The 9,518-nt window shown below is 45.3% G+C and overlaps 1 protein-coding gene across 8 annotated transcripts in view; it reads right to left on the bottom strand.

Annotated features, from left to right (window-relative positions):
* Positions 1-4,678: 4,678 nt before the first annotated feature.
* FAT3 (FAT atypical cadherin 3) overlaps positions 4,679-9,518 on the bottom strand; it is a 450,775-nt gene continuing 445,935 nt past the window's right edge. For 4 of the 8 annotated variants that reach the window (XM_053385580.1, XM_053385571.1, XM_053385574.1 and 1 more), the window contains 2 exons: positions 6,142-6,177; positions 4,679-5,448 (listed from right to left, as the gene is read on the bottom strand). In XM_053385580.1, coding sequence (XP_053241555.1) covers positions 4,823-5,448; positions 6,142-6,177 — 662 coding nt within the window. In that variant the 3' untranslated portion in view covers positions 4,679-4,822. Of the gene's footprint in view, positions 5,449-6,141; positions 6,178-6,563; positions 6,640-9,518 lie in introns of all 8 variants that reach the window. The other 4 variants (XM_053385573.1, XM_053385575.1, XM_053385577.1 and 1 more) reach the window with 2 other exon arrangements.

The raw sequence follows: 9,518 nt of genomic DNA, 5'->3' as shown, positions 1-9,518 counted from the left end.
GAACACGAAAAAAAAAGAAATTAAAAGCAACTTGATTGGCATCAAATATCTACAAAAGCCAGGTAATTCCAAAATTATTATGTACATTATTTTATAAACTTTTTTTTTAAAACACCAAAAACATACATCTTTTACAAACCAGCCTGCTTGCAACAGGTAAAATTTACAAGACAACTATCTTTCTTATACAGTGCTTCAAAAGAACTCCTTACATTTCCCAGACGAACCTCTCCAAATGCAGTTACTATGGGCTTGTAAAATTGTTCTGGAAACAACCCAGGTCTCTGCTAATGACAGGATTTAGCTATACAGTGAGGGTTCAAATTTCCACCACCTGGTTCAAATTTATCCTTAACACTGCCGGTATCAAACCCTGGTTATGGCCTTGTAACACAACATTTGTAAATTATTGCTTTATAAAAAAAATTACATGATGGGAATAATTCCATTTGCAGTACTCTCCAGTTGCCCCTCTCACATGTGAAGTAACAACAACGTCAGTGCCTTTTTGTTTGGTGCATAGCCTTGGAAACAGCAAGCTGAAAGTAACAGTCTGCAATGGACAAGCTTACAGTAAATTGCATTACAGATATGTCGGGTGTGAGGACAAGTGCCAAACAGGTGATTACAAAATGATTTCAGAAACACCAAATGTTGCATCATCATGAACACGCCTCCCACCTCCATTTCCTGATTTAAGGTCTTTCCGCAAACTATTTTTTGAAACTACAGTTCAATACGATAGCCCTGTCAAAACCTTCTTACAATTCTTTCCCTCTAGAATCTGAAAACTCCCTTTAAATAAAAGCAGCCCACTAACTTGACGGCAATGCCAAATTCTTACCACGAGGAAAACAGAAGTCTGTGACCCTTGGTAGTATATGAATTCATCATGATACACCATGAGCTGCCGCCTGAACGGAAAGAGGTTTGGAGTCACAAATACCTCGTGGGCAATCCTTTCTTTCGATAGATTTGGTTTACTCTTTTGTTAGCGGGACAATCTTTTAACACTGAAAGCAGATCTGAGCAGCATACGATCCACAAAACGTCTCCAGGATGTCCCAGTCTACTACATGGAGGGAAGAGAAGTCAGAAATGTGGTTTTCCCTGCCTGGAGTCTGAAGTGCTTCAGGGTAGAATCCTACTTCCTCAGTCAGGCTATGGGCACATTCATACCACACATTTAAAAAACGGCCACTTTACATAGTAATGGCTTCCTTCAAAGAATTCTGGTAGCTGTAGTTTGCAAAGGGTGTTGAGAGGAGGTCCCTGTTCCTCTCCCAGAACTACAACTCCCAGAGTGGGAGTTTAACAGTCAATCCCTCTCCTCAGGAATGGGATAGCTCTGGGAGGGGAAAAGGGATCTCTTTAACAACTCTTGGACAAACTACAGCCCCCAGAATTCTTTGGGAGGAAAGCCACGGCCATTTCTAGTAGTATCATAGTGCTTTAAATGTATTATAGTGCGAATGTGGCCTGTGAGCCTTGCAAGACCAGCTCAAATTCAGTTGCTTTCAACTCAATCGAGTCACGGAACTTTCTTACAACTAACCTTTGCCACACGTCACTGGCGCTAATCCAAACCGAACACAAATTGGAAGCAGAAATGATGATTCACACAATGCATGCCCACTGTTTTCTTCTAGATCGTGGCCAATGTTGTTAGGGATTTATTTATTTTTTAGCCTGGAGGATTAAGGGTGGAAACATGCTAGTAGGTCTGTGTGGGGTTAAGGAAGAGCCTAAATGAAAATATGGTGCATGGGTTAATGAATACAATTATTTCTGAGGTTTGCACAGCTGGACTTGCATAAGTTGGACAACTGTATGGGCCAAGGGGGCAGAGAGCAGCTGGAGGAAAAAGAGACAGAGGAGGTGAATGGTGGCTGCATAGGCTTTGGGAAGAAGGGGAAGGACCGAAAACTGCAGGGCTCCCACAGAGGGGAGGGCAGCTTAGGATGTGCAAGAATGGAAGATATTCCCTGCTCAGGAGCCAAGGCTCCCACCATGCTGCTAACTTTAGGCAGCGTTAAGAGTCCTTTGTGCGGAAGACTTGTAGAAAACAGGCGGGGGACACACCAAGTGCAGGGAATAGCGACGTTTATCTTCTTGCTTGTGCATTAAGGGGTTCCCGCCTTTTCAATTTATTTCCCTGTGTGACCCTGTTGATATGTTGCAGTAAAAATAAAAAATAAACCTAGATATTGAGCACCCCGGGAAACACGAACTGGAATACACCCTCTGTGTAAACCAGGTTGGGATTATTTCACAATTACTTCGTGGTGGGGGGGGGGCAAAGAGCAAAGGTCACTGGTTCAGTTGAAGAAAGGTTCAAAGTTCACGCGTGCAATAGTTGAAGCGACCCAACGCATACTGGGTGCGAACTACGGCAGAACACCTCACTGCCCATCCCACTATTGAAAAAGGAAATTCAATTCTCCTGTCCCACCAGGACAATTCACACACACACATCAGCGAACTTCTCCATTGAGGAAGCACCTCTGAGTCAGCAGACCCTTTTGGCCAGTGTTGGCCGCCCCTCGCTTGGAAGAACTGGTTTGAGTTTGGGAGACAAATTTGTTATTTAGCTTCTTCTTCACAACTGGCAGACAGGAAGTTCAAGTAATATCGCTTCCCCACCCACCCACCCTCCCAGAAAACACATTGGAGGTGGAAGGACTGAGAAAGCAAAGGTATCACAAATTTGTTACGTCCATGATATTCTTAGGGGAAACCAAGAAAAATGTCCATAAATTTAACAGGAAGTATGGACAGGCCTATATTTATCAAAATATTCATATGGGTGATATATTTGTCTTGGCTCAAAACCCATTTTTAACAGATGTCTCGGTGCTCTATCCAGAATGTTTGCTGCGGTACAAATCTTTGCGATGATGCTCTTAAGAGAATGTGGGGAAAGGGGCAGTAAACATTGAATTACGAGCTCCACGATGTGGATTTCAGAGTCCCTTTGCTATTAAAAGTGTTACATGGCAGTTGTGTTGTTTATTCCTTCTTGTTGCTTTTAACCATTTTGACTGCTGGGTGGCAGCTTATGAACAATATTTCTCGTGGCAGAAAGAACTGGCTGCTGATTAGCTTAATGAAAGCTGAAACGATGAAATTCGGTTCAGTCAGCAGAAAAGAAGAAAGAAAAAAAACCCAGTTCATGGAAGGGAAGCACTGGGAACACTCATTTAACGTCCTGTTGACGGGGAACTCGGATAAGGCAGGGGCATGAAAAACCTGTTAGGGCATCTATTCATCCGTGACTCCACTCCAGGGGGAATGATTTATTCATTCCGTACCCTTCCTGGCTGGCTGAATTCTCTTAGTAAAGGGAGAGTGGCTTCCCCTCCCACCTTTAAACTGTAAATAGGCAAAATAAAATAAATAAAAATTATTTTAAGAGACGACAACCCCTTTCCCTTTTTGCATCATTAAAGCCGGGGATGCAAATATGGCTGGGGAACACTTCCCCAGACCGCCACAATTTTCTAGTTCCCCACCGTTTTTTTAAGAGAGCACGTGGATGAACAAAAAGTGGTGATGAATCCCAAAAAGTCTAAAGTGGGTCGCAAGGGACCGAACACACCAAAATAAATAAGTAAAAATAGTGTGGATGCCTTGGGGTTGTTTTTGCACAGACCACGTGTGGGATGCAGAAGCAGCTGCTCAGCAGAGTTCCTTGAAGAACTGCAAATCCTGCATCCTTGGAGCGCCTCTCAGCAGAGTGGCCAAGTGCGAAGGAGAGCAGGGCTCCCGAATCCTTTCACTGCTGTGCAGTGGCTGGAGTTTTTCTGCAGCTGCTGCTTACTCCTGCCCCAATCCTCCTTCTTTCCTGGAACTACAGGATGGTCAGTATGGTCTTAAGTACATGTCATCCTCATTTGAGGAGATCAAGGCACCGACTGCTACTAAGGAGTTGGTCTGGCAGTGTGTTAGCTCACCATCGTGCACAAGCCGAGGCGCAGTGACCCACTGGATTCAACTGAGAGCATGCAGTGATTGTTGCAGATTCCACATGGTTTGCAGCAGATGGGATATCCCGCCACTCAGTTTCTCAACATGGTGCCAAAGTATCTCTCAATCCCCTCTTGCTGTGGGGCTGGAGGAATAACTACGACCTGCAGATCAGATCCACTTTAATTAACAGACACAGCTAACTTAGATGCTTAAGTCTACCCTGCGTGGGGCTAAAACTGGAAACAACTCTTAGAATACAAACGCAGTCACTTTAACTATATCCATAACATGGCAGAAAGGGATCTTATTATGGACTATTGGTTTGGAAAGGATGTCCCTTTCCCCTCCTTAAAATTCAGATTTACTTTGTGCAGCTGCAGCAGCAGCCTTGGCACCTAATTCACCCTTATTTCTCACTTCACCCAAGTTTGACCCATGCAGCCACAGTTCTAGGATCCAGGAAATGAGTTTCAGCTTTTCTTGAATACTGCAAGTGCTTCAGCCTTGTAACACTTTTAATAGCATGATCCCCCACAAAGCTGGTTGGAGGAGAATTCAGTCTGCCATCACACAATGGGGAACCTCTATGCTTGGCAATAAGCAACCAACGTCAACTCCAAGGGATCGAGAGCCTTCTCCAACTACCAATTTTGGGAGGCAACCATTTGCTCTCTCCTTGCACATGGTCACCACAGATTTCTCGACAGGGTTAAAAATGGGTTATGCTATATTTCCACCTTGCCCCATATACAGATCTATTTATTTTTTTTCTCAGCGAAAAGAAAGCCTTCTTGACAGTTAATGCTATGAATGGGACCAAATGACAGAAACGACGTCAACAAAAGAGGCTCCTTCACACTTGGGTCTGGTGGTGGGTCTCCACAAATGGAATGTGAATGTGGTGGTGGTCAAGGCGCAGCTCCTCAATGCTTTCATAGTCACTCATGGCCACCTCAGAGTCATCAAAGCCACAGCCCATAGAAACGTCAGACGACGATGCGTCCAGGGAATTGTGTAAGGACAAGGGCTTCTTGGCCAGGCTATTGTTCTCTGCGTTTGGTCCTGGGCCAACACCAAAAGTACTAAACTCGTTCCCAGTCTGAGACCCGCCGTTGTCCATCTCGTTGGGGAACTGGTGCGGAGGGAGGTACTGGCTCGGGTGGAACTGTGGCCGTCGCCGGCAATCCGGGCTAAGTGTGCCGGCCATGGAGACCGGCTGGGATGAAGGAAGGGCTTCGTATTGGTCTGGGTAATCCTCCGGGAGGGGAGGCGGCAACTGGTCCTGGTTTAAAAACTCCTCATCCTGCGGCGGAGGGTAGTCGCTGTCAATATCGTAGCCGCCAAGGTAGTAGTCTGTTTCCAGCTCCCTTGTGCTCCCGTGATGCACTGAGCTGCCATCTGTTGTCTCATAATTGGGCACCTCCTCAATGTCAGATAGTCGAGCGCTCGGCATCCAATCAGAGGTGTCCCAGTGATAAGCTGCGGAAGGAAACAAACCCACAGTGAATGGGGAGGGAGGCATAAGTCTTGGAAGAGAGGCGGTCAATGGCATGCACCCGGCATGAAGCAAATCCCCACTGGGTCTGAGCATAATGAAGCTGTATATGCAAAAAATAGCTGGCATGCATCACCGTTGTTTTGCTTTTTAAAACCCTGGCCAACCATGCTTTGGCCCAAGTGGAGAGAAGCGATATAACGTCACGACGACAACCAATGCAACACAGCCAAGTTTATGTTAGAAAGGAAGTGTCTGAGAAATAAATAAAAAATGCTGAAAACCCAACATAAGGTTCCACGCATGGGAGGTGAGCATCAAACTGTTAGCGCAGAACGCAAATATATACATTAATAGAAGTCAGCATGCTCTTGCTGCTGCATTCTTTTCCAAGATCTTGGTCTGGGGAGGGAAAGCAAAATTACACAGGCACACAAAATAAATAGGCGGAGATGAAAAAGAACCAACAAATCCCTGGAAGAAAAATTAAAACAAAATGCCACCCCTCCCCCGCCTTGGGCACCCAAAATATATACATGCTCAGACATGCAGAACATGGGCATAGCATGATCTAAAAGGTGAAGGCCGAACTGAGTGTATTAGTAATGTGTTAAAACACCGGCCTTTGGGACCCCCCTCCACATTCCCACGAATTGCAGCAGGCAGGTATGCGTCACCTCTGTTGTAGTTCTGTCCTTGATCCATATCAGTCACTGTTAAATACAAAGTGGGAGAAAAAGCAACACTGGAAACTCTCAGGCCTGCACATTGCAGAAAAATCTCACATTGCTTCTAAAACACATCTGACTGAAAAGTATTACGAAAAGCGCTTTTAAGCAAAGCTTCAGTTTAAGGTTTATCTTTTTAAAAAGCAAATAAATCTGATTTTTCTAGGCAGAAGTCAATCGTCACAATCGCTTTACGTCTAATCATTACGACTATAGTTATCTGAATCAAACATGCAAAGCTGACTCAAGCACATAGCTTTAACACAAACAAAAAAACCCTATGCAGTTTTTCCCCCTCTCTCTTAAAATTTGTGAAGTATGCTTTATCTCTCTCTTGCTCACTGTGAAACAGAAAAAAAATAAGAATCTACCATTCTCAGGGCCGGTTCAAACAAATCTGGGCCCAAGTACGCTCAGATACCACGGTGAGAGGCACGGTATAACAACCTGAACAGAACAGAATAGAAAGGCAGTCAATTGGGCCACCGGAAGCAAATACGACAGAGCCCTCTCCTAGCTAGAAAGAGGAGACTTTCCATATGGAGCGTGGAATGAGGCCGGGGGAAGCAAACAGCCTGGGTTCCTTCTCTCCCTTTATCGTAGGGTCTGCTAAGGATAAGCCGCCATGGTGGGGTGCTGCTGCGCTCCCAAAAATTAAGTCACTGTTACTTACTGGGATGGAGTAAGGCAGGTGGCAGCAACCTCAGAGCCATGCGGGCACTTTGGTGGAGCCAATCCCTTGCTTCCACTGGTGCACCCACACTGTGCCAGCTTTGCTGCCACCCTGCTCCACCCCAGTAAGTGGTAGGGTGTGAGGGAGGTCCCCAGAAACCACCCCACTATCTCGGCGGCTCCAGATACCAAGTCTGACTGCTGGCCCAGGTTGTTGTTATCTAGCCTTAGGGCTCATGCAGACTTCCTTTTGCACCACACATTCCAGGCACTTGAAAGCTCTGTGTCTGGGAAGTTTGTTTTCGTCCCCATGGTTTACCCAGGAAAACCCTGAATTGGAGCAAACGGCAATCCGCAGAAAAGCCATTCGCTCTGCTTCAGTGGTAAAAGGTGGGCTTTCCCAGGGAAAGCACTGGGACAAAAAACCAAAAATACAGCTTGGAAACAAGAGCTCTAAAGCCCAGATGTATGCCTAGAAACATGGAAGAAAAGAAGACTGGATGAGCCCTTATTAGCAGATTGCATCTCTCCAGGCTTTCTTTCAGGCAGTGGTCTTTCTTAGCCTACCTAGAGGTGGCAGGGATTGAACCTGGGACCTTTCGCATGCAAAGCTTGCTCTGTACTGCTGAGCTGTGCAGTTTGTTCTGCAGGAATGATAATAGTATGTTTCCAAGCACAATTCAAAGTGTTGGTGCTGACCTTTAAAGCCCTAAACGGCCTCGGTCCAGTATACCTGAAGGAACGTCTCCACCCCCATCGTTCAGCCCGGACACTGAGGTCCAGCGCCGAGGGCCTTCTGGTGGTTCCCTCCCTGCGAGAAATGAGGTTACAGGGAACCAGGCAGAGGGCCTTCTTGGTAGTGGCGCCTGCCCTGTGGAATGCCCTCCCAGCAGATGTCAAGGCAATAAACAACTATTCTACTTTTAAAAGACAACGGAAGGCGGCCCTGTTTAGGGAAGTTTTTAATGTCTGATGTGGTATTGTTTTTAATATTCGGTCGGAAGCCACCCAGAGTGGCTGGGGAAACCCAGCCAGATGGGCGGGGTATAAATAATAAATTATTATTATAAATTATTATAATGAGCACCACCATATCCCAATATAGGGCTGCCATTCTGCAGTTGGCAGCAGTGTCCGGACGAAAATCGGCAAAATGTCTGGGAAAATCCGGATGTATGGCAGCCCAATAGCCTTGAGCAAAATTAGAAAAACTCAACAACTTTGCCCCCCATCCAATCTTTCTGTCCAGACTTTTACTGTTTGGAATATGGCAACCCTATCATAATAGGTTAACAGCAAGAGGGATTTAAAGGCATAGGATGGAAAGAAGCCAGAAAGTAGACTGTCCTTTTGGAGAAAAGGGTACTTATGATGCAGCCCTAATAGGACTTTTTTTACTATTATCAGGAGATATGACCTGAACGAATTGTTCAGGGCAGACCTTCTGAAAGTAATGGACATGATAATTCATTTCTACTCTTAACAAAACTTAGGTGGAAGCAACCCTATGTTTTTCAACTATGGAGCCCAGAAGTTTACTTTTTCTTGTTTTTTTAAAAGAAGGTACGGAGCAGTCGTTGGGGCACAACTGCAGTGAAATTTATTTCGGGGAGAAAAAGACTTTCCTCCTGGAACGCTAACCCTGCAGAATCTTGGTGAAGCATGGGATCCTTTCAGAAGGTAGCATTTTGTGATTTGTTTGGACCACGTCTCCTGTGGTTATCATTTAAAGGCTCTCCTTAATTATAAAGGCCGAAGTGGAACACGACAGAACTGGGCTGTCCTGGATGCAGAAATTCCTCAAGCCCCGGCTGGCGAACCTGAGGTTCTGGCCAGGATTTGAGCTGGGGAAAATCCTGGCAAAACAAAAACAAAAAAACCTCAATCTCTCTGTTCCTCATTTGTACAAGAACCTCCCTCCTTCAGTGTTGCTGCACCAACTGGTTTGTGTCCTTATGTGAGGATAACTTGCGCCTTTCCCTTCAGCACACAGGAGCTTTGATGGCAATGAAAGATGAACTGAAACGAGGCGAACGAGATGGTCGGCAGAAGGAAAACCCTTTCTCTCGTGACCAGTGGTTACAGCTCAGGTAGCACTGTCTGAACCGGCCCTGACTGCTCCAAAAGAACAAAACAAAAAACTGACTCAAAAGCATTGCATTGAGCGGAAACGAGGACCGTTTCTGGGTCACTGGTTTTATGCCCATACCCCACTCAGCGCGGAGGTACCGCGTGTCTTAGTGCATGCCTATATGGACAGTTTATATTTATGCTACACAGCAGAACCTCACTAACCTCCTCACTTGCCCACCATGCAGTTCAAAAGGACTTCCCTTCCTTTCCCACGTTGAAGCAAGATTTATGCAAGCAAGGTCTTGTGGATCCATCAAATGCAGAGCTACGCCCAAATACACTATAGAATATTTCGCTGTAGAGACTACAGGGACTATGGCCACCTAATTCTTGAATGTCTTCTTTCATAAATTGGTTTTGTCCCGTTTACACACATGGTGCATGGGCAATTCACATTGAGATACCTATTTCTAATTGCATTTTCTCATTAAACCTGCAATTCTAAAATGTTTTCACTCAAAAAGCATCTCTATTAAAAATAGTGTGTAAAAATGCATACAGGGGTACCTCGGGTTAAGAAC

This window comes from Podarcis raffonei, chromosome 4 (assembly GCF_027172205.1).
Source record: "Podarcis raffonei isolate rPodRaf1 chromosome 4, rPodRaf1.pri, whole genome shotgun sequence".
NCBI lineage: Eukaryota > Metazoa > Chordata > Lepidosauria > Squamata > Lacertidae > Podarcis > Podarcis raffonei.
Note: the sequence above shows the minus strand (reverse complement) of the source record. Positions and strands in the feature narration are given on the sequence as shown.